Source organism: Colletotrichum acutatum (genome assembly GCF_030867785.1).
Source record: "Colletotrichum acutatum strain CBS 112980 chromosome Unknown BDZ83scaffold_80, whole genome shotgun sequence".
Taxonomy (NCBI): domain Eukaryota; kingdom Fungi; phylum Ascomycota; class Sordariomycetes; order Glomerellales; family Glomerellaceae; genus Colletotrichum; species Colletotrichum acutatum.
This window is the reverse complement of record NW_026849074.1, coordinates 23,681-46,963: the sequence shown is the minus strand read 5'-3', so window position 1 is coordinate 46,963 and position 23,283 is coordinate 23,681. Positions and strand designations below refer to the sequence as shown.

The 23,283-nt window shown below is 53.7% G+C and overlaps 6 protein-coding genes and 1 non-coding gene across 7 annotated transcripts; 5 read left to right on the top strand and 2 right to left on the bottom strand.

Moving 5' to 3' along the window:
- The first annotated feature begins 2,624 nt into the window (after positions 1-2,624).
- On the top strand, positions 2,625-2,714 carry BDZ83DRAFT_t203. The gene has a single exon. It is a non-coding gene; the product is annotated as a tRNA-His (tRNA).
- Positions 2,715-3,850: 1,136 nt separating this feature from the next.
- Positions 3,851-5,643, bottom strand: BDZ83DRAFT_754399 (uncharacterized protein; the record flags this gene model as incomplete). The annotated part of the gene is made up of 2 exons (XM_060514472.1): positions 3,851-5,296; positions 5,536-5,643. 2 exons carry the CDS (start codon positions 5,641-5,643, stop codon positions 3,851-3,853), a joined length of 1,554 nt encoding a protein of 517 aa, XP_060362423.1.
- Positions 5,644-7,467: 1,824 nt separating this feature from the next.
- On the top strand, positions 7,468-8,398 carry BDZ83DRAFT_653960 (uncharacterized protein; the record flags this gene model as incomplete). The annotated part of the gene is made up of 3 exons (XM_060510676.1): positions 7,468-7,571; positions 7,737-8,052; positions 8,150-8,398. 3 exons carry the CDS (start codon positions 7,468-7,470, stop codon positions 8,396-8,398), a joined length of 669 nt encoding a protein of 222 aa, XP_060362422.1.
- Positions 8,399-12,936: 4,538 nt separating this feature from the next.
- Positions 12,937-14,933, top strand: BDZ83DRAFT_427983 (triose-phosphate transporter). The gene is made up of 4 exons (XM_060503026.1): positions 12,937-13,549; positions 13,690-13,865; positions 14,010-14,232; positions 14,438-14,933. The coding sequence occupies exons 1-4, from the start codon at positions 13,286-13,288 to the stop codon at positions 14,855-14,857; spliced, it is 1,083 nt and encodes a 360-aa protein (XP_060362421.1). The 5' UTR covers positions 12,937-13,285; the 3' UTR covers positions 14,858-14,933.
- Positions 14,934-16,225: 1,292 nt separating this feature from the next.
- Positions 16,226-17,569, top strand: BDZ83DRAFT_545348 (uncharacterized protein; the record flags this gene model as incomplete). The annotated part of the gene is made up of 1 exon (XM_060503444.1): positions 16,226-17,569. A coding segment is annotated over one exon (1,344 nt), but the record flags the coding sequence as incomplete, so codon positions are not given.
- A 2,751-nt stretch (positions 17,570-20,320) lies between these two features.
- BDZ83DRAFT_427829 (3-oxo-5-alpha-steroid 4-dehydrogenase) lies at positions 20,321-21,772 on the top strand. The gene has a single exon (XM_060503025.1). It carries the CDS (start codon positions 20,562-20,564, stop codon positions 21,549-21,551), a length of 990 nt encoding a protein of 329 aa, XP_060362419.1. The 5' UTR covers positions 20,321-20,561; the 3' UTR covers positions 21,552-21,772.
- Positions 21,572-22,450, bottom strand: BDZ83DRAFT_721420 (calpain; the record flags this gene model as incomplete). The annotated part of the gene is made up of 3 exons (XM_060512383.1): positions 21,572-21,937; positions 22,014-22,253; positions 22,325-22,450. 3 exons carry the CDS (start codon positions 22,448-22,450, stop codon positions 21,572-21,574), a joined length of 732 nt encoding a protein of 243 aa, XP_060362418.1.
- Between the last annotated feature and the right edge of the window lie 833 nt (positions 22,451-23,283).

Genomic DNA, 23,283 nt, shown 5'->3' with positions numbered 1-23,283 from the left:
AGAAGAGGGAGGACGGTGTTTTCTCGTAGGTTCTAGGTGTAGGTAACGAAATGCGATGGGAGTAGAAGAACGGACGTCAATGGGGCGGTGAATGGAGGAATGGACGTCAAATCAAAGTAAAAGGGAGAAACAGAAGTCAAGAGGGTATCCTGGATCAGTTGCCGAGTGTTTTGGTTGAGCCTGGGTTTCTTTGAACGTTGAGTGGATATCGTGGAACTTGCAATCTTTACCTTCCCAGGGTGAAGAAGCGGCTACTCCCTTCTTATATCAACAGGGGGACGAACTGTGGGAAGCACAAGTACCGGACAAGGCACGCAGGAGGCACAGAAGAGGCATGAGGAAACAGAGCTAGGAAACCCGTAAGGCTACCCTATGAGGAGCTGACGGGAGGCATTCGCGAGCGAGATGCGGACATTCCAGAGAGAGAGACATAGACGAGAGGAACCTGGAAGAGCGCGCATGCGCGCTCTTCTCCTGCATCGTTCGCTTCCCTCCACCGCAGCTGCTCACTTGCGCCGGAAGAAGGGTGGGAAGAAAACAGCCAAGAACGAGGCTGAAGTCTGACATAGGGAGCACAGAATAGGTAATAGGGAAGGACCAGGCAGGCGCTGCGGTGAGGGATGACTCTTGTGGCTATTTGTTGAGCAAGAGCCCGGGGGCACAGCATTGCAGAAGAGAGGCGGGGCAAGAAGCAGTCCAGGCACCAGAATAAGAGTTTGTAGCATCCGATACCTTTCTTTGCGGCATTGGATGGCTCTTGCTGCCCTGATTGGTCGCCTTGCGGCTTACATCGTGTTTAGGAAAGTACCTACCTTACCTGGGTGAGTAGGTAATGTAAGCGGGAAAGCGCAAATGTGGTGTTCTTGTCATCATTTGGGTGGATCGTGGGGGTGGGTGGTTGCACAGGGCAGGACTCGCTTGGCGGGGGCCGCCTTCCCATCATTGAGGACTCAATTTTCGGTGGCTTCTTGTGGATTGGTGACGCAGAGTTACGGCAAGAAAAAAGGCATCCATTGACCATTCCCGTTTAAGAACGTAGTGTAGACAAGAAAGACGAGTCTTGGAATCACTGACCGTGGAGGCGCTCAGCCTTGATGACATTACAAGTCACCTGCTCTCAAAGAATGGCTGAGGGGAACGAGTGTGAGCTCAAGGTAGTAGAGGAATCAGATCCATCGTCAATTGGATGGGAAAGGGGGCTGCAGTTGAATGACAAAGCCTCCCCAAATGACAATTTTAGGAATTTACTGTATCATTTGAGGCGCCTGCCATAGGCCAGCTTCTTCAATCGCTGAAGAGGCGCGAGAGGTTATGGAAATGAGCAGGCGGGCAGTGCCGCTCATCTGCATCTCGCTGAGCCATTCAAAAGGCGCCTGGGCATTGGGAGGGAAGAGACGGCACAGGGGAGAGCAACGTACTCTTGCCTCTTGGGGCAGGTGACTGGGAGGTTCATTTCGTCAAAGATGAGGAGTAGGTGAACCAACTGACTGCAGACATCTTGAGAGAGGCATTGAAGGCAACCGTTTTGAGGCTCTCGACCCGGATAATTCCACGACAAAATGCGTCAACCGGGTTTTGGGACTTTATTGGTATTGTTACTAGGTAATACTTTTGTTGTTGACGTACAAATACGGTTGCACCAATTTGGACTATACATATGTCGTGGGATGGGCAGTAGGTTAAATTGACTAAACAAGTGACGACAACAATGACAGAATCAAACTTCAAGGCATCACATTACCCGTCTGCCACTCACCATTCGAGAACTTTCAATCTTCCACAGCCTTAGCTTCACGGGAAGGCCGTCGTGCATATCCCGCCAAAAATGACTGCATCAAGCATCAGTTGTAAGACCAGAGCCATCAACATCCGTTCATCCATCCATCCAACCAGCCCAGCCCTACGATCGGGATCGCCCAGTCCCGCATCTCACCTCAGATTTCAGAACCACTCTCTTGCTGTCCCAGACCAACCCTCACGAACCTCGTGATCGTCGATAGCCGCACACTGCAAACAACCGTCGTGAGACCGTGCCACCACATCCGACTTTGGAGCTGCATTAGACTACGCCAAGGAAAGGCAGGAGCGGGCATGCCTAATAGTCATGATGGGATGAACCATCCAACCTTGAACAACATCAGCCCAAAACTCTACTAACCACTCTTATCTTTTTTAGAGGAAAATGTTCCGTCTTTCGAGTAATCGAATCGCCAAAAATGCGCAGCAGCGCAAGTGCTCACGCGAATCATTCAATAACCAACCAACCAAACAACCACCAAAAAGCCTCCGCCACGAACCCGTATCCCGTCTGACTGTACTCTGCAGCCCAAACATCCACAAACCCTCGAATGACTCCCGTCTTACTTCCCCCCTCCCAAGCCAAGAACCTTACCTTGATCTCCCATCACCCAATCCACATCCGACTTCTTCCTCTCCCTTGCTGGATCCCCAAGCCTCCAAATGTTGCCCATACGAAGATCCCCAAATTTCTCACGATGTAGAACCCATCCACTAGCACTACCTCACTACCCACTCCTTCCCCCCCACAACCACGCAAAACCCACCCGTAACCCACCACGATGCTTACCTCAGACTCCTCCGCCCTCCCATTCTTTCATCGACTCGCCCAGATCGTCTAGTTGGTTAGGATGATACGTTGTGGTTCTTCTATACAGCGATCCGTGTTGACGGCGGTTCGAATCCGCCTCTGGGCAGTAGCAGTCGTGCAAAGCGACCGTCTTCATTTTTCTCTATTTCTCCGACGTCTAAAGACTTTCTTTTTGCTGCATATCATCTTTATTTCTTTCTTTCGCGCATATTCATGCTCAACTCGGTCGAGTCTCACTCCGATTCAGCCTCACGACAAAGCTTGTCGCAAAATCAACCACTTACTTACTCCCTTGATGCATCGCAGCTCAAACCCCCGTCACATCACGAGACTCAGGTTGCTAGATTCCCAAAAAAAAAAAAAACGCCAAAGTCTCATCCTCCAAAGGTGAATACCAAACCTGCACAAGTACCCCAGGCTGAGATGGCCGCGGCCCGGGTCGTCTTGGCGAACCGCCGCCGCCGCCTGCTGGGAGCCTTTCCAACGCCATCAGCCGTGACCACCCAACCAATCACGCCAAGAAAGTGACCCCAATCCCGTCCAGATTCGGAAAGAGAGGCAGGCCTCAGCTACTCCTGCAGGGCGACCCGGAAAAAACCTTAATTTATCGAAAAACTAAGACGACGCCATCTCTCCTCTCGCCGCTCGATAGTGCTCTTTTGGATCCCCCAGCCCTACGTCAAGTCCGAAAAAATGGCGCCGTAGAATGTGACATGCTCCCTGTAGCAGCGAAAGCAGGGAGAGGAGAGTCAAAGTTGACTTCATCTCGTCGGAGCAAGCCCGAGACAGCCAAGAATATTGTTTTAGACACGTCCAATTACCGGATGATCCATCACAGCACTTCCAGTTGATCTCAAATTTGGGTTGTCTTGAATTCTGCCGTCCGTCTTACTGACGGCGGTCTGTCTATTGCTTCCAGGTCGGTATGCTTTACATACTCAAACACGATACCAGACAGCGCTGTTATGTGAAGAAAAAAACAGGCACACAAATATGGCGGGTATTGCATCGTAGTATGCTCAGCGCAACATACAAAGCCGGCCGTTTCATTTTGTTGTAGTACGGATACTCTTGTTCCAGTACTGACTGCAAGCAGCTCCTATGCTGCGAATCTAGTGCAGGTGATTCCCGTTGAACCTGCACTGTATTTTCCAGACCTCGTAATTCCAAGGTGCTCAAATATGCTCAAACCAAGTAACGCGCGAGAAAAACCTCTCGTCCCCCTTCACGGAGTACCCTCATTTAATCTTCACCAAACAGAATACCGTGGTGCTCTGCGCACAGCTGGTCGAATCCCAGCCAATACACGGTCCCGTTGTCGTTAGCAGTGTCTGACCAGGCACCACCGTCGTTCTCCCGAATATCCTTGGGGTAAGGGTGTGCGGGATACCACACTCGGCCGTCAATCAGCTCAGGCATGTAGTGTTCCTCCTGCTGGAACCAGTTGATAGCGGAACGGATCAGCGAGCGGCCGTAGGGGAAGAACCACATCCGAGGCCAGAACACGTCCAAGGCCCCCTTCTCTCCGGTGACGTGCAGTAGCGGGAACGTCTGCTTGGTCACAATGTTGGCTCCGAATTCAGACTTGCGGATCAGCTCGTTCACCGTTGCGCCCATGGTCTCGTCCTCGGTTGTGTTGAAGATGCGCTTGAGCGATTTCATGCCGTCCGCCTGCATATGCAAGCTCCAAGGCACAAATGTAGAACTGTTGCGGTAGTTTTGCGAGATTTCGACTGAGTACAGAGGGCGGTCAAATTTGCGCCAGTCCACCCACTCGCCGTAGCCAGCCCATGTCTGGAACATCAGACTCCAATAGTCCATGGCGATGTGGAAGTTGTAGCTGTACGCGGGCTCCAACTCGGGGACCCAGCCGTCTTCTGGAGGCAGCATCACAGCGGCATCGGGATTTTCCTCCTTTTGCATCTGGATTCTCTCGAGCTCTTGCAGACCCCAGACGTCGCTCATGTAGAACTGGTCGCTCTCCCTGAACTCGTATTCCGGGTTGTACACTTCGTTGATCAGATCGAGAGTGGCTCGGAACATCTCGCGGATCTCCTTAATGGGACCAATAATGGTACCACTGTTGAGCCATCGGGGGTGGTTGAAGGCCATATCCTCGCCAGTGTTCGTGAGAGGGCCGAACTCGTGGCCGTCCATGTTGGGCACCGGAGGAACCGCCCAGCAAGCCGGACGCCGCCAGTCCACGGGCCAGCAGACCTTGTCGGCGCCGAAGAAGATATGCCGGCCCATGGGACCAGCCAGACTCTGGGCCCTTTCGGGTCCCAGCTGCTGGATGATTCGCTCGTCTTCCTTGGCCGCCGCCTTGAAATATCTCTCAATCAAGACATCGGGGCCAAACTGGAGAAGAACGTCATAGCCGTCAATCATCATGAAGAGATCATCGTTGCTGGATTCGGGCAGGTCCTCGAGGTACTTGGTGACGACGCGAATCTTGGCCAAGTGAGACTGGGCAGCATCGTTCTCGCCGGTGCCGTTCCATCCTGCAATGACTGGTGCGCCGAAGCGGTTGGCGGTGGACGAAACGAGGGCGCGACAGAACTGCAAGTTCGGGGCGCTGGCGGCGATCAGGAAATGGAAACGGCCGGTGCCTGCGCGGGCGGGTTTGGCCCCCTTGGTGGATGGCGCGGAGGATTTACTTCCGGTGGGGAGAGAAGCTGAGATATCGGACTGTGGGAGGAAGCCATTGTCAGTTCGAATGTCAAGCGCAAACAGCAACAACGGGTGTCTCAGAATTCCGCATCGAGGAGTTCGGTCGAAGTTTCAGCCCAAGTCGGCACGTGGGCGCGCATTCTTCCTCCCCTGGGGGGAAAAAAACTGCCCCAGTAGACGGGGAACTTTGCGACGACGATCAAAAAACGACAAGAAGTTTGAAGTAACGACGGGAAACAAAAAGGAAAGAAGCTTACCCAGCTTAGGTTCTCCGGGTAGAGGGACTGTGAGAAGATGAGAAGCGCCGAAACGATGACGAAAGCGGCCAGCAGAACGAGTCTGCGGCCTTTCAGAGCCATCAACATGGGTGCGACTCGGGTTTCATTTAGCTGCCGGATTGGCTTGAGATCCAGGTTGGGCGAATTTGGGGGGTTGACAAGCGGACAAGCAAGCTAGTGCAGTACAGTGCAGTGCAATGTTGATTGGCGACGGCGGCGATGAAGCGATATCCACGAGAGAGAAGAGGTCGAAAGTGCAGTTTGGGGTATTAGAAAGACGGTAAACGAACCAAATGAACACCTAAGGGCCGGCAGTAACGAGAGTAAGGAAGGAAAGTAGAGAAGAATATGCACACTCTCAGGACTCGAGGATCGTCGTCGTTGTTAAGGGGTTGGAGGGTAAAAGGAAGGGGAAGAAATGTGCGGTAGGGGTCGACTGTGGCAAGAAATGCTAGGTGACAGATGGCGGATGGAGATGGGCGGAGAGTTTTTTCCCCTGGGTTCAGGTTGAGGGCAGGAATTGCCAAGGCCAAGTGCCAAAGTCAGTATTTCCAAGAGCTGTCAGACAGTCAGGCCAGAGGAACAAGAGGCGCCTGCTGCCGCTGAGAATACTCCTTTCTTCCCGCCCTCGTGGTCAAACCCCTTGGTCTCGGTATCGTCTACTTTTGTCTTGGTGTGCTGCTCTTCTCGGTAAAGACAGGCGTGTAGATGGTCATGCGTGGACGCGAAAGAGAGATGGAGAGAGACACGCGCCGTCGACTGATACGGCTTTGACTTGAGCCGCACTAAAGTTTGAGTTGGTGAATTCCAGTTCAGGTACCTCTGGATCCTTGGGACAGGTACGGGTACGGAGTAGTGGACTAGACTACGAGAGCGTCGATAGTCCTTTCGAGTCCGGGGAAGAAGCGGCGGAAAGGAAATTGGAAGCAGGGTCTGACTATGTGGACCAGCTGCACGGGATGATTCGTCCAAGATTGGATTGGACGGGCGGGAGTCTCGAGGGGGGAGGCAGAGGTCAAAAAAGAAGTGTAATAATACAAGACGGAATAAAAGGGAGGATTAGGGAAGAAGGAAGAACGGGCCCGGAGTGACGACGACTTGGAGGGGCCAAGATTGAGCTAAGACCAAGGTATTTTTTGGTGGTTGTTGACACATCAAGTCTCAAAGTATCCCGTCCGTACTCTGCAGGGTGGTAAGGTACGGATATTGGATTGTTGTTGCTGCTGCTGCTGATGCGGCGGTGCGGTGTCCCAAATGCCCCAAACGATTAGGTAGACTTGTTCAGCGCATGGCAGGAAGGAAGGGATGGGTGGGCGGCACTAAGAGAGGAGGGCGTCGGAGCGGGAAGCAGCCACGCAGCCCCAGGTGAGGTGCGGAAGGAGCAGGGAGACGCTGGTGAAAGGTGCGGTGCAGGTGCGAGGAAAGATACCAATGCGAGGTACTTTCCTCGGATAGCAATTTAGGGGGGAGGGAATGTGCAGCGTGGCGTAGCGGGCGGGACGCCGGGACTGGCGGAGAGGGAGAAGTCATCTCGCCGTCCGCCTTTCGATACTTCCAACGGAAGTTCCAGGCGCTATCTGGTTCATCAGGTAGATACATGATAATCAGCTTGACCGGCACATCAATCTCCTTTCTCATGGTACGCATGTCTTGAAGATTTGATGGACAGAAGGGAGTCCCTCGCGTCCTGGGCGATGCGAGAAGAGGGACACGCACACAGGCGTCTCAAAGTTGCCGTCCCGCCCAGACACTCGCACACACTTTAGCGGTGGACGTCGCGGCGTCGCATGGCATGGGCTGGGCTTGTCATTGTTCTGTGTACGTCGGTACGCCAGTACGCGTGTTAGGAAATAGCCTACTGGGTCCAGTCGTGGGCACCCAAGGATCTTGGGACCATCGGAATATCAAGCCATGGGGAGGCACCGAGAGGAGGCGCTGACAAGCGCCGGATGGCATTGGCTAGCTCAGGGCCGGGCTGACGGTGACGGTCTGATGTTGGTGGTTCAGTGGGTGAGGTGGGTGATGACCCAAGATATCAGACTTGCCGTGTCGTCCGGCTTGGATGCTTGGTATCGCCGCATCGGTGCCGCATCGGTGACGGTTGAGACCTTAGCCGTGCTGCCTCTTGTCTTGTCTGCAGCCAGCATGGCGGAACCTGATTGACTGACTGAGTGCCTTAGCTCAGCAGTCTACAGCTGTTCGTGCTACCTGCAAATACGCACAGAAGTTTTCCAAAGTCGTACACGGGAATACTCCGTGCTGCTGTCGTTAGAGTCAGACTCAGACAGAGTGACAGACGACCCTCTTCCCTGGTGGCCTTTGGCTTGGCGCATTGCTTCATTCTTCTACCTTACATCGCCGCTTGCCTTACGCACGGCAGTCGACAGGGAGCAAGCAACATGTTCCAGTGCTCAAAAATCCGAGACCTTTTTCATGGAGTTGGCGCTGGGCACTTGGGGCAAGTCGCGAAAGGGAGGGCGCACTGTCCACCACACAGTAACTTCCGTCGTCGATTGTGGCTGTCCCGGAAGAGCCGTTGCCAGTTGACCAGTTTTAGCACTGTGGCTAAGTGTGTAACACCGCTCCTGCCAAGAGAAGCCGCTGCAAAGTGGCTGAATTTCCATGGGTGTCTGAGATGGGCTACCAACCGTTGCAGACGCCACCGCCCTCGTCGATTCGTCCGTTGTGCTCCCTTGGTGCTTGGAGAGTCTTGGGGTCTTGGAGTACCTATCGTAAGGTAGGTATCGTCGGCGCGTGCTCTGCTCTTGCTTCTCTCTGGGTCGATACATTGCACGTTGTGCGCCGTCTCGTGGATGGAATCTCCATGCTGGCTCCTGAGTAGATGTTGATGGATAGAGGCTGTAAATTGCGAGCGGCACTTGTATCTCCACGACGGTTTCATTGTGTAAATCTACCTGGCGCAAGAAGCGAAACTGTAGGTGGGTTCCAGATGGGAAAGAGATAAGATGCGAATTGCGTGCTGAGGTAAGCGGGGCGACGTTAATCTGCGATTCTGCGCAGTTGCACAGTTGCACCTTCTATCAGTGACCTCACAACGAAGAAAATAAAAAGATGACATAATGGCTCATGAATACGTACTTTTCTACGTCGAACTGGAAGTGTCCCCGCCGCCATCCTGAGGTCACACCGTCTCCACCGCATCCCGTCCGTTCCCCTTTTCCACTCCCACGGCGCAGCCACACTCCTCCTCCACCTCATTCCTCGCTGCTGCAGTTGCTGTCATGAGCCCCAGTGTCTTGGTTCGACGTGCTGCTTGTGCTGGAGCTGGTGCCATCTCATGCTTGGCTCGACCATAGGGTACCTACGACCTACTACTGAGCTTTGCTTCTTGGTCCTCATTTCCCGCCCTGCATCTCTGCTCAGCCAGTCGCATCCAATGTCTTTCAAGTTGGCAAGGCTGCTTCCCGCTCGGTTTTTTCTTTGGTTTGCCTGCAACACCGCGCGGCTTGGCTTTGTAGCCGTCCCCTATTTGCTGCCATCGACCATCACCCTCTCCACCGCGCTTCCACCGTTCCGCTCCTCCCTCCCCAAGAAAGAAGCCAAGGGAGGGAACCAAACCCAAAATAAGAAGGAAAAAGGCTGGGCATCGCCAGACTTCGGATTCATCGGCTTCTCTTTTCTTGTCAGCACACTGCAGCAAAGCGAATTGCGCCCAGCTGATCAGCCAAGTCAATTATCCGAACACAGCTTCCTTCTCCCCTCCTTCGTGCAGCGGCTGCAGGGCCACAGACGAGATAGGCACAGAGCGAGAGAAACATGAACATGAGACAGGCATCGCCATGCTGCCACGCGCACGTCTTTCTGTTGGAGCCCTGCCTAACACTTGTCCCTTACCTAAACCCAGAGTGAGACCTGCCAAATAAACCTCCCGTGCCATGACAGAACACACGGTAGGGTACTCACTAATGATAATCAATGGGCCCGAAACCTGTGAGCAGCCGCAGACAGAAAACGAATCATCCGGATAGATTACCTTCGGTAACTACTACTCTTCAGACTTCTCCGACAGCCCCTACATCATTACGGAGTATCTGACCTTCGGCTTGCTCGCTCGCATCTCATCAAGCTAGATTTTCCTCCTTGGATGCTGGACCCTGCCTGGAGCCGCATTTAAATGAGATCGGCCAGTGACAATGACTCTCTTACCCACGCGCTAGGGAACATATACTACGTACCTCAGTATTCGTAGCGAGCACACACAGTACTGGAGTCGCTTTACCCCCACTTTTCCGCCTGCTTTTTTGTTTTTGGCTTTTTTCTTGATATGAAGAAGGGACGACAGCTGGAGTCTTGGAGAGTCAGTCTCCAAAGTCTGTTTAGAAAGCTCGGGGCGTGCATGCGCAAGCAAGCCTTGTATAGATAGCTAGGTAGCTGTGCGAACGGGAATAGGTACGTAGGGTCTGAGGCTTTTTTAGATCAAGAATTGATAACGACGCGACAAAAGATGCAATTGCCAATCATGCACCAGCAGCGGCCGCTCAACTGGAATCAATCATTCTGTGGAATTTCTCCAAGTGATCCCAAATAGATAGAACCAGACTTTGAGACATCAACAAGACCCGCCGCCTAAACGCGATTAAACGTGTTCTAGAGCTTGATGGACTGATCCAGCTTTAGCCAGTGATCACTGATCCTCACAGACTCGCCTCAGCTAACTGGAGCTCTCGCTCGCCAGCTAAGGTAGGCGTGCTCCAAAAATGCTTCCATTCCACTTTATCCAGGTTTCTTCATGATTGACCCGCCGAACCCCAGCCGGGCACAGTCCCGTCCCACGCAATTGGCCAACCTGGCGGCAGGTATTTGCCTTTTTCTCACAGGCCCTCCCCTTCTTTGATGATGTTATCCCAAGTTGCCTACTCCAGTAGCCTGTAGGTGACCCCCCCGGTCTGCCAGAGATAATTGCTGCCCTTCCTCCAATTGAACCGCATCCCCGGTCTCTCATCCCGCAATTACACTGTATCTGGCTCCTCTCCTTTATTAACTAGCCCCGTTTCGCGAGGTACTTGCCATGGGATTCTTGTGGACCCTCCTCCCCCCTTCCCTTGCCGTCCGGCCGCACCAGGATGAATCAGGGCCCCAGGCTTACGCGGCTGCCAAGGGGGGTTATGGGGACGCTCTTTTCTTCCCAAGACAAAGCTCACATCGGACGCAAAATCCCACCCGCCACCGCACTGTACGAAAGTACATCCCACCGCATCTTTGGTCCCGTCGGGCGTGTTCATCCCGCCCACCAGTCACAGAGCTGTATCCGTACGGTCTACCACAGGTTGAGTGACTTTCACTCTTTCCCAGACCCGCGAGGCCCTCCAACCACCCCCGCCAGTCTCCAGACTAGAAATGAGGATAGATGACGATGATGACCTGGCAGCCACTGATCGATAATGGAGAACTGCCCCCCGAAGCCCTGTCATCCCCATCTGAACCACCACCACCACCTCATCCAGAGTGAATGAGAGCGCACTCACCCCATTCGTTGTATAGGTAATCAACCCGTGAACATAGAGAATCCCGAATGGGAAACACGGGACATCCGCTTTACTTCATGTAGAGGAGCCGCCAGCACGCTGTAAAATGAAGCGGCGTCGCGGTGAGCCGGCCAGTCGGTAGGACTGCACTGGAGTCAGGAGAGAGAGGGAGAGAGAGAGAGAGAGCCCGGCTACTAGCTGCCGTTTAGCTCAAACGGGCGGGCAGATTCCCTCACAATGTACATCACACACACGCGCGCCGGCGGCGGTCTAATATCAGCACCAGCGCCAGCGACGGCGCGATCGACTACAAGACCGTTCGAGAACGACAGGGTCGCATCGAGACTAGAGCAAGCCGAACCGGCCAGATTTTGCCGATGTAATCATCCCCAAACGCGCAAGCCTGGGTTTGATAGGCGGGTTGGATATTCAGACTTTTGAGTTCTGCTGTATGAAGTGTGAAAAAGTACTTGTAGTTGCGTACGTGAGCGTGTCCACGACACCCTCTGTCCACTATTGAGTATCGCCTCGTGACAGAAGATGCCGTATCGCCCGTAGGCGTGGCTGAGTCTCGTCTCGCTCCCTTACTGTGGTAGACACGTCGTAAGCTCTTCGCTGAGCTCTCATATGAGAGCGGGGTGGTAAAGCCAAAAGTGTATGAGATGAGAAGCCGCGATGCCGGGAGTCGTTTCCATTCAATAGACTCGGGAGAAACCCAGACAGATCTGAGAGACCCCTTACTGCGTACCTGCACTACTACTCTACGTACGGATAGTGGCGGAGGATCAAGTCTTGTTTCTGACACTTTTTTTTTCCCCGTCTCTATGTGGTGTGCTCTCCTGATCCCCGAGCCTGGAAGTACCCTTACTGTTTGAGGAAGCTCCCTTGGGTTAGCCAGAACAGCCCAGGTACGTGTGTAATCTATCGTGTGCCGGGGCCGGGAGATGGTTGTAAGTCACCAGCTCGCTCACTCACACACTCACTCACTCACTCAGTCCACTTACTCATTCGCTCAATTATTCACTCACCATTGGAGGATGCATCTCATGTCTATTGTTGGGAAGTATTTTGAGCAGGACTCTAGTAGGTATCCGTTCTTCCATCGTACACCGGAACGGCAAATGAACAAGAAGGGGACTCGAAAAAAAGGAGGACTGGGCAGTGAGCAATGCCGCCAGCCGAAACGTCATTGATGCCAAGCGCGGAAGCGAGAAAGATGCCCGTTTGAGTATCTCGGCATCCTCTGCTTCCTCTTCTTGTCCTTCCACCCCGGTGGGTCATGTCTCCTCTGCCATGATCCATCCCTCCCTCCCCTCTCCACCCTGTGCCTGTCCTCAATCCCGTGTGTTCACTCTCTCTGAGATAGTCGGTCTCCGTACCGTGCTTCCCACTCCTATTCCCACCCTCTCTCTCCCGTCCTTCACCTACGCAGTAGGTATCCGTCTGTCTTGCCGTGTGCCCGCCTCACCACTCACTTCACTCCCCATTCCTTGTCTCTCCACACCTCTTTTCAACCCTTCCAGTTCCTGTCGTTCCCTTTTCTAAAAACTTACCTTAATCCTGCCCTGCCCCCCTGTTCCCAGACCCTTCTGAATACATTGCTGCATCGGATTTAGCTGAAGCCTCGCAAAGCCCGCGATCCGAAGTCTTGGGTTCATTTACAGCCTGTTCCACTGAGCAAACGCCCTTGCCTTGTGCCTTGTACCTCCCGTCTCTGCTATCCGCCCCCCAGTTACTACACCTCACACCTCACCTACCTCCCTCCATCTATCTAGGTCCCTATTTTCTTTTATTCCTTCTTCCTTCATTCATATCGTCAACCACACACTCCTTCGATCGCTCTGCCTCTCGTTTGGACCTTTTCTCTTTTATTTACACTTTGTCCCATCGTCCGCAGCCGTTCCTCCATTCGTCGCTTTTTAGTCCGATATTTTTTTTTAAGCTCGACTACCTAACGCACGCCCGTTTGCCGCCCAAACCCTCCCCCCCCGCCCGCTCGGGACCGATCTACGTCGTGAAACCAGGACAGTCGTCAGCTTTCTCGACTTAAACCCTCCTACGCGACAGGGAACCTGTGGACGAACACACGGTCTCTAAACAAATAAACGAAAGAGGATTCCAACACCTTGCGACGAAAACGGGGAAACCTCAAAAGGCTCAACCTCTTTTTAACAACGACCCAAACGCCAAAAACCCACCACTTCCCACCCCTACCGTCCCGACGACGAACCCTTTTGGAAGCAATGGCGGAATCCAGCAACCTCAAGAACGAGGCTCGACGGAGCGAGGAGGGCCACGGCCTCCTCAACGGCGATGAGAAGCGAATCGAAGAGAGCTACGATCTCGAGGCCAACAGCACTGCCGCCACCGAGCAACAGGCCAACGCTGACAGAGTCCGCAACCCCGTCGAGTACACCATCTCACCTCAGGTCAAGTTTGGCTGGTTGAGCGCCTACTTCATGTTCAGCTTGGTTTTGACCCTCTACAACAAGTTGATCCTCGGAGCGGTATGTGAATTGCCTCTTCATTATCTCTGCATCCGCGAGCTCCGAATTCTCGTCAGAAATGTCGAGAAAACGAATGAGCAGCGATGAAGCGATAAAAAAAGCACCCATTCTCGATGGGCTTCCTCTAACTTTCATTCTAGTTCCCCTTCCCGTGGCTTCTCACCTCACTTCACGCCACGTGCGCGAGTTTGGGTTGCTACTGCTTGCTGCAATGCGGCTACTTCACCATGTCCCACCTGGGACGCCGCGAAAACCTCATTCTCCTCGCCTTCAGCTTGCTCTTCACCACCAACATCGCCGTGTCTAACCTGTCACTGTAAGTAACCAAAAATCCTTCCTCTTTGGGTCTGTTCTGTGCTGCGCCGCATGATGGCGCACTTTCCGCCCGCACCTCCGCCGCCGCCGGAAGGGGCGGAAATCGAACAAACTCGACGGGCAACGATGCTAATTCACTACGCAGTGCCATGGTCTCCGTGCCATTCTACCAAGTCCTCCGAACTACCGTCCCCGTGTTCACGGTTCTCATCTACCGCGTTGTCTTTGGTCGCACTTATGAGAACATGACCTACCTGACGCTGGTTCCCATCATGATTGGTGCTGCTCTGACCACGATTGGCGAGTACACTTTTACCGACCTGGGTTTCCTGCTCACCTTTGCGGGCGTGGTGCTTGCTGCGGTCAAGGTACGTTATTTTGGGTTTGCCCATCTCCCGTCCATCATCCGAAATACAACGCTTTGTCGAGTTTGCGGAGAGTGGTCCCGGCGACTCCAATTGGGTCCGCCATCTCCGCCCTCTGCGCCCTCTGAAACTCGGCCAGCAAACCTTCGTCCCATTTACAGTGCTACTATCAATGCATTTTACAGTTGGCTGACGAACATATTAACAGACCGTCGCTACCAACCGCATTATGACCGGGCCCCTGGCTCTCCCCGCTATGGAGGTCCTGCTGCGCATGTCGCCCTTTGCGGCTATGCAATCTTTGGCCTGCGCCATCGCCGCCGGCGAGCTCGGAAACCTCAACACCATGCGCGTAGAGGGTAACATCAGCCTCGCCACCCTTATCGCTCTTCTCGGCAACGGCATCCTCGCATTCGCCCTCAATGTCGCCTCTTTCCAGACGAACAAGGTCGCCGGTGCCCTGACGATGAGCATCTGCGGTAACCTGAAGCAGTGCCTGACGGTTGGCCTCGGCATTATCGCCTTTGGCGTCGAAGTCCATCTGTTCAACGGCTCCGGGATGATCCTCACCATGATTGGTGCTGCGTGGTACAGCAAGGTCGAGCTCGACCGCAGAGCCCGCAAATAAACTTGCTCACATGGATTGGCGAGCTGCGCATTTCATACTGCGCGTGTAACGAATATTAGTAACGGCCGAATATCATATAGAAACCGGGCGCAGGCAGAGCCGGGTCAGCCTGTGAGGGTGTCGGGGGTGTATCGGGAAAGCGTCTGGTTGTATCAACCACCGGAGCCGCGGTCGACACCGTCCAACAGCCACGGAGCTGCGGGACAGGACATAACGATCTGCCCGCACATCGTGGCGTCGGGAAACCCGGATGGGTTAGGGCAGCGCTGGCGGAAGCCGATCAAAGCTGGCGGCAAAGAAGCCGGTAGCGCTTCCGCCCTTCCCCCGAGTTTCCCTTGCCGACGCACCGCACTCTGGACAAGATGATGCCGCGTGTAAGATGGAGGAGCCGAGTGCACCGACGAAACAAGAGCATGCATGCCGCGGGCCATAGGGTTCGCGCATCGATTTATACCCTTCGCATGGAGTAAAGGAATACGGGCATAAACACGGGATGTTTTCATCAAAAAAGGGCTAGGGAAAAGACTTCATTTGTCCTCTAGAAACCCTGGGCTTCTTTTTTTTTTCTTCTTCTCTTTTTTCTCTTCATCCACTTCTAAATTTACCGTCAGGTAATAATACAAACCTACCATTCAAAGACGACTCTATCAAATGTTCCCCATGGGTTTTCTTGTGTGATGTAGTGTTGACTGTTCCAGAGTGCTCATCTAGAGACCAAGTGTGATGATTACTCCCCGGGCTGGATGACGGGTAGTCATCTGCAAGACACCACCCCACGCGGGCGCATCCCGTGGGCTGAGTGGGTGTGGTCGGAGTTGTTCATCCCCCCTCATGCTCTCTTCCCCCCCAAAAAGCCATCTGCTGCAGAAAACCACATGCGTGAGCTGATCGAGAAACGCAGGCGGGAAAACCTGCTGATGGTGCCGTCATGTGAACTCAATTGGGCCACCATTCCCCCCCCCCCCCCACACGCACTACCAACTCAGCTCAGTTTACTTCACCCCGATAAAAAATCTGATAAACGCTGCTTCAATCCGTCAACTCCTCCCGCGGGTTTCCATGAGTGGTAATTGTAATGTTTATTGTATAATGGCAATCTGGAAACCGCCTTGAAAAGAAACCCCGATAAAAAGAAGAAGAGGTAATCTAGTCATGTCGATTGATACCCGACCCCGCAAAGATGACGATAATCTCGCCGTCGCGAAAGCTTCGAGACAAGGCCACGGAGGGTTTACTCCGATCATGTCATCGACCATCTACGATACGTCAGATGCAAAGCCAGTCCTGAAGTCAGGGGCCGAGGATGCGGATGGACAAGGCACCACCGACGGCAAAGACGCAGACGCCAAAGACACCGAGACCAGAGACGACGACGGCAAAGTCGCGGCGTTCCTGGAGAGGAACGGACTCCACTCCTCCGCCATCACGGCAGCGCACGAGTTCGCGCAGGCAACGTTTCCCGGTTGCGAGGTGGAGAGGGCGCCTTTTCAGGGGTACTGCTCTTACACGCTGCTCCTGAGGCCGCTTCCCGGCGGAGCGACGGGACGGCGGCGGGATAGTGGAGTCGAGGCCAGCGGAGGGGGGAGCGTCGGGAGCCAGAGTCAAAGCGAGAGCGGTACGAGTTGGAAAAGCGGCGGCAGCGGCGGCGGTGGTGGAAGGCTCATTCAGTTCCGGCCTAGGAGGCACGGTATCGATGTCGAGATGTGTGGCGAGGCTAGGGGTGTGTTTGGGGATGGGATCGTGCCGGGCGTGCAGGAGCTTGGTATTTTGGAGGGGCTGGATATGACGATGACGACAAATCGTGGCGGAAAGGGGAAGAAGGAAGGGGAGCTGTGTGCGTATCTCCTGGAGAGGGTCGGCGGTGTCTCGTTGACGGGGTTCCGGCAGATATCTGCGGGTCTGGAGACGGACCCGAGGGCGCCGAGGCGAAGGCTTGTTGCGGATCTTGCTGTCGTCTTTGCGGATTCATGGAGAGGTAAGCTGGAGGGGTTTGGGGGTGGAGGACCTGGGGATAGCGTTAGAGGGCGAGTGGGCGGGAGTTTGGCGTGGCGGTTGGAGATTATGGAAAAGGGGTTGCCAAGTGAGTTTAGGGACGTTGTGAGAGAGGTCAGGAGGGATCTCGGGGGTATTGAGGGGTTGCCTTGGGTTGTTACGCATGGGGACCTCGTGCCGGATAATATCATGGTTCATCCGCCGCACGGGGCAGAGGGCGAGGGCGAGGGCGGCGAGGCGTGGGTGAGGCAGAAGCTGGGGTGGGGGAGGGAGGAGAGGGCCGGCGGGCTGGTTGGGTTGATTGACTGGGCCGAGGCGGAGTGGCTACCGTTCGGGGTGGGGATGTACGGGCTTGAGGAGGTGTTGGGGGAGGATGTTGTCGTTGATGGAGGCAGTGATGTCGACTTTGTTGGTGGTGGGAGTGCTGCTACTACTACTACGACGACAACTATGACTACGACGGCGAGGTTCGAGTACTACCCCGAAGCAGCCTCCCTCCGCGCACTCTTCTGGGATGAAGTCGGACGCGTGCTGGGTGACGAGGAGGTTATCCGCCGGGCGAAGAGGGCTCAGGTCCTTGGGGTCCTGCTTTGGAGGGGCATTGCCTTTGATGACGGCGCGTTGGGGAGGGTTGTGGACGAGGAGAGGGACGCGTGGGACTTGCAGAGGTTGCGGGCTTGGGCTTTTGAGGATGGGGGGCTCGGGTTGACTCGTGGCAAGGTTGAGGTTGAGGTGGTTCGGGGGAGGAGGAGGAAGGGTGGTAGACAGTTTTTGAAGAGGGTTTTGGGATGTATTAGAGGATGCTTTAAGGGTTTGTAAGATGGCTCTTGCGGGTGTTTTGGCTGAGTACTATATGGAAGGGGATGGCTAGACTACGGAGTTCTAGGTGATCTGTGAGGGCTTCCGAGACTTCGAGACGGACTTAATCAATTCATTGCCTGCAGTGGAGCATTGTGAATGTCTTGTTGGAAATATGATTTCGACGTTTCTGCTCGTAAACGTAAATAGAAATTTTCTCTGTTCACCCAACCCACTCAGACTACCCATACATGACGTGAGCCATGGCTTGAGCCTTTTTCTCGCAAGTTCGGAGATCTCTCGCCATTTCACTTCATCTTACTCTCGTGCTTACACATTGGGTCCAAAAACTGGTTCCAAACGAAGGCAACGATGAGTTTAGGACATCCCATGCATTTTCACTTGCAAACACGGATAGTAGACATGGACGAGGTTGACAAGGCCGAGAAAGATCTCTTAATCTTGAGAGCCCAGGGTGTCGATGAAAGTGTTCCAACTTCTCTCTCGAAGGCAATATCTCTAGCGACGGAAAGGTGGTATGCTATGTTTGCGCAGAAATGTTGATGAGCAAGAAAGGTCTCAAGTATCACTTCTCATTGTTCGAGAGTGTTGTAAAGGGGCAAGGCACGTGAGGCTTTTCTGCCGATGTAGTCGTCACTAAGACGTTAATGTATGAATAATATCTCTCCATGACCCAAGTTCTATAAACATCACTCGAAAATCAGGGTTCGCGAACTAGACAAGTAGCAGCAAGGTTCAAGAAGTCCAATCCATCTAAACATGCTCGTCCTCGTTGCGTCTCGAAATTTGGCACCGCCTTTTCGAGTAGAATTTGTTATCTGTATGAGTGGTCAACTAGGGTTGAGGTTTTACAGATTGTACTTGTGGGCAAAGGCACCCTTCGTATTCCCAAAGCTATAGGCTGTCCGCAATCTCTCGTGAGAATGTTTCTCGTATACGGGATTTTGACAGATTGAACAGAAATTGACTGGGGCCAAGTATCACAGAACTGGCCCAGGAATGTTAAGCCTCCGCTTCTCTTGCTCCATTACTTGCCCATGTAAGTGCGTTGACTTTATCCTAAGCTTTATCCTCAAACAACTCTACCTAGAAGCGGGGATGAATTATGTTACTAGACGGACTTATCCATCTATTCCTATATGATACTAGATGAACAATGTTTCCGTGCCCTGCAATCAACGCATTTGCCAAAAATGTGTTTCAATGACCGGGACAAGAGCCTCCATCCCACTTTCCACTGAAATCTACGAAGCAAGTCCGATTGCAATCATACCATCATATGACCAGGTCATCGTCTTCTCGCGCCAAATACTTCATCACACAACGATACGGCTCCAAGACAACCGAACCAACCCCGACAACTCCGGATGGCCGTCCAAACCCCAGGTCATAAGCCCCATCCCCCGCCCCTTTTCTCCTATTTCATGACCAGGTCCGAGCCATCATACATTCAGCTAAAGCTCTCCAAAGGAATAACTAGACCGACTACCTGTATACCACAGTAGATGAACTAGCTACATTCCTCGTCTATTCGGAAGAGCTTGCTAGAAGCACAACAACAGGTAAGAACACGCGCCAAAAGGGCGACCGGCCATCATGTCACGCTGATCACGGTAGCCTTGTGAGCAGAGAGCGATACCCCACGAGCTTCACACGGAAGATGAGAGATAGAGACGCGGCAGAGACTAGACGAGTGCTCGGACTGGAAAATATCGTTCGCCGTCACCGTGTAGATCGCGGAACGCAATGGCTAGATGCAGCCTTGAGATATGGGCAGATAGACCAAGTGTCAAAGTGAACGGGACCAACACCAAAAAGAGGAAGATGAGGCGTCTGTGATCTGATGCTTCGTGATGAGAAGATGGGGGATGGATCGAAGTTTGGGGGGAGCGGGAAACTCCTTATATACGTGATTTCCAAAGAGGCAGGCGAACCACGCTTCCCACTTCATTCTGATGACCAGCGCCAGCCACACCGGGCGAACCAGGCGGACCAGCACCAACACCCACCCACACCAGCTGTAAGTCATGATCAGGCTCTCGCCGACCTACCTCCCAACGAATATGCATGCATGTTGATGAATGGAATTTACGCCTGCCCTGTACAAATCACATTTTTCACTTTCCCCCGTAACATGAAACATGAAACATGAAATCTTTCTTACCGCGGTCATCAAAGGACAGAAAGCTCTGCCTACAGCCGATGCTTCGAGACGAAAGAGCCAGGATGAGAATCAGTGTCACCAAAGACCACCTCAGTGGGTACTAGCTACCGCATTTCCCGATTCCAACCAGCCAACACGGCAAGACACAGCCAGGCGCTTCGAGACACAAAAGTCGGGTAATAACGAGGCAGGCTTCCAGGCAGACAGACAGGAAAGAAGCCTACAGCCTGCCTTGGTGTTGCAGCTAGGGTTTGCAGCCTGCAGAGCCGCCCGCCCCCAAAGATGTGACTGCGCCTCGAGCGGGCCGCCTTACACACTTTTGACAAGAAAGACGGGAGTGCGTTGTAAGCCTCACTTTGGCCGGGCGGAGCGGCGCGGGAGGATGCAGTGTGCTGATCCCCCCCTCAGCCTGCATGTGGCACGCATCTCTAGAAAATTCCATAGGGGTTGTGCTTGGGTGTGACTCTGTGAACGGCGTCCTCGAATAAGTTTCCCAAGGCACCCTTAAGTATCAAGGGTTGAGCCGCTGCTTTACGCCCGCGTATCTCGTCGGGAGCGGCTGGCAGTTGATCCGATTGATCCGGCCCGTCATACTGGACCGTATCGAGCAATCCTGCAACACTGTACAACAAGCAACCCCTGCTCTTACCTAAACTACGCCTTACAACATCCGCTCATCATAGGTATACCGGCCACGCCATAGCCTCCCTTACGACGACGACGGCGACGATGGATGCCCTCTCAGCCTTGCCGCCGGCCCAATGGTGTCAGATATTTTTCGGGCTTTCAACAGCGGTAGTATTGGCTATCCAGGTAGTCCCAAAGACAACTCAGCGTCTTCTGCTCGACTACGGCGCCCGCTCGCCGGCTAATACCACCGACACCGACGACCGGACGGAGGAGGCCACTGGTGCCAATGGATTGGACCTCTTCACCCAAGCCGCCAAAGCCGTGACGTCCTTTGGACAAATTCCACACGCGTGGTTCATGCACTTCTACGTCGCATCCGTTGCAGGTTCGGCTTTCTGGGCATGGCAATATATTCAAAGCGGTTCATTCATGGCCATTATCTCAGCCCGGCAAGCGGCTTCGGGCGGTCCATACGTGAGTTTCGAGCAAGCGGTTCTCGTCTGGACGTTGATGGCGCTACAAGGCACGAGGAGATTGTATGAGTGTCTCTTTGTGATGAGGCCGGGGTCTTCTAAAATGTGGTTCGTTCATTGGCTGCTTGGATTGGGTTTCTATCTCTGCATGAGTGTATCTGTCTGGGTTGACGGCTCAGGTGAGGACTGTCATCATCCACTTCCAGATACACACTCACCTTTCCCAGCTGCCTTGAGGCAAGAAGCAAGACCGAATTTGGAGGGCCTTCTGTCGCCTGGAGTCGTCGCTGGGACCGTCGCATACCTCTGCGGATGGTCTAATCAGCATAAATGCCACAAACACCTGGCCAGCCTCAAGAAGTATTCATTGCCGGAGCGGGGCCTGTTTCGGTATCTCATCTGCCCTCATTACACTTGCGAATGCCTGATCTATTTGGGCCTTGCCATGATAGCCGCGCCAAAAGGCCACATCGTCAACCGCACCCTCATGGGTGCTTTGTGGTTCATTGTCGCCAATTTAGGCACCACGGCAGATGGTACCAAGCAGTGGTACGTGCAGAAGTTTGGTGCTGAGAAGGTCGCCAGCAAATGGAGGATGATACCCTTTGTCTTTTAGACACACTTGCGCCTCGATTATCACTTCTTTCCAAACAACCCAAACTTGGCTCCGAGTTTCGACACCTGCATGACATCCCGATATGTCAGACTCGTCCTGGTAGCGCGCGCGCTTCGGCCGGCGGGAAAGTCTTCCTGCGAGCGCAAGAGGTTCCAATTCACGATCGTCTCAGTAGACAACTCGACGTCCTCCTCGATATCGGCAATGCCGTGGAGGTAATCGATGTAGAGGTCGTCGGTAGTGATGAGAAGACTCCTGGGTTCCTGGAGAATGCGTCCCACAGGCTCTGGGTCCATGACACCATCTTCCTTGGTTTGGTATAGGTTCAGACATAGACTTGCTCCAAGACTGACAGTACACACAACTGGATGATAGGCAGCCCCGTCCTATACCCAGCATGAGATTCAAAGCTCTTCACGTGAACACATACCATGTACTCAACTTATGCGGCATGATTCCCACTCCCGGAGGATACTCGTTTATCAGCACGTGGTTTGGTCGTTTGTGAGGACTGCCAGCGAAGAGATTGGACGAATCAGGATCGGCGGCAAGAGGTAAGGAAAGGATTCGCGAGATCACAGGTTCTTGCAACCACTGTGGCAAGGGAGCATCGATCAGCTTGTTGTTGATAAGATCGGACGGCCATGTTTGGAGACGTCGATGAGTCAGTTGCTTCCAGCGGGGTTTCGGAGCCTCAGCTATCTGTTGGTTGCAAGGGCAAGTCAGTCACAGCATTTGGCTTGACGGACGTCGTCGAAATAAGTTTTCCGTACCTTTTGTAATATTAAGCGTTCCTCCTCCTCTGATATGAAGTCTGCAATGTAATAAGAGGATGGCGGAAGCTTCTTGACTCTGACGTTGTCGAGGGAGGCAGGTAAGTTCACGGCTCCCAAAGGCATATTGCTGGCTTCGCCTCGCAGCTGTGTGGTCGCAAACGTTCGATAGTTGGGACACGGGTGGTGTGATCTGGGGCTCCGCCCAACTTTATGGATGGGGATCCCAAACGAAGTGACGTGATGCTGTGTGTAGAGGTCGGGAGCCTAGGTACGTCGAAGCTCGTCACAGGTCGGCACGAGGTGTGCAAAAGTCGTCGACGTAAGATCCAAGCTCTGGCTGCAAAGCAGCATACGAGGCCAAGGGTCAAACGGTTCTGCGTCCAGCTGGGAGGATCCAGGCAACGATGGGAGCGACGAGGATGGCAAGGTTGGGTGGAGAAGCAAGGACGGGAGCTGGATCATGGATGGATGGAAGCGACGGGCAAGAAAACGTCCAGCTACAGTCTCTAACCTCAGGCTTGAGCGCGTTTGCTTGTGCTTGTCAGACACGCCAAACCTGAGGTCGCCAGTTGCCTCAAGCAGTCAAGGATGGGAGGTCTTGCACTAATACCAAGAAAAAGGCGAGAACGGACGCCTGCTTAGAGCACGCTAGGTCTAATCAGGAAACGGCAGGTCGATTAGTCACAGGCAGCGTGTGACTGACGGTAAGGTGTCCGTTCCCAGTGGCAGTGGTGCTATCCGCCACAGTGTATGATTGGCTGCTCTGGTCCTGCCTCATGAGCTCTCCGTTTTCAATGTCGCTCATGATTCGCCGTTTGAATTCAAGATGCGACGGCCGGGGAGGGGGAAGAGGAGCCTGCTGCGACTCTGGAGGGGGCTGGGATTGGCCGAGGTGGGGCCCAGGGAATTTGGAGGCTTCGATACGTACCTTTCGAGTCGCACCAAGGACACGCACC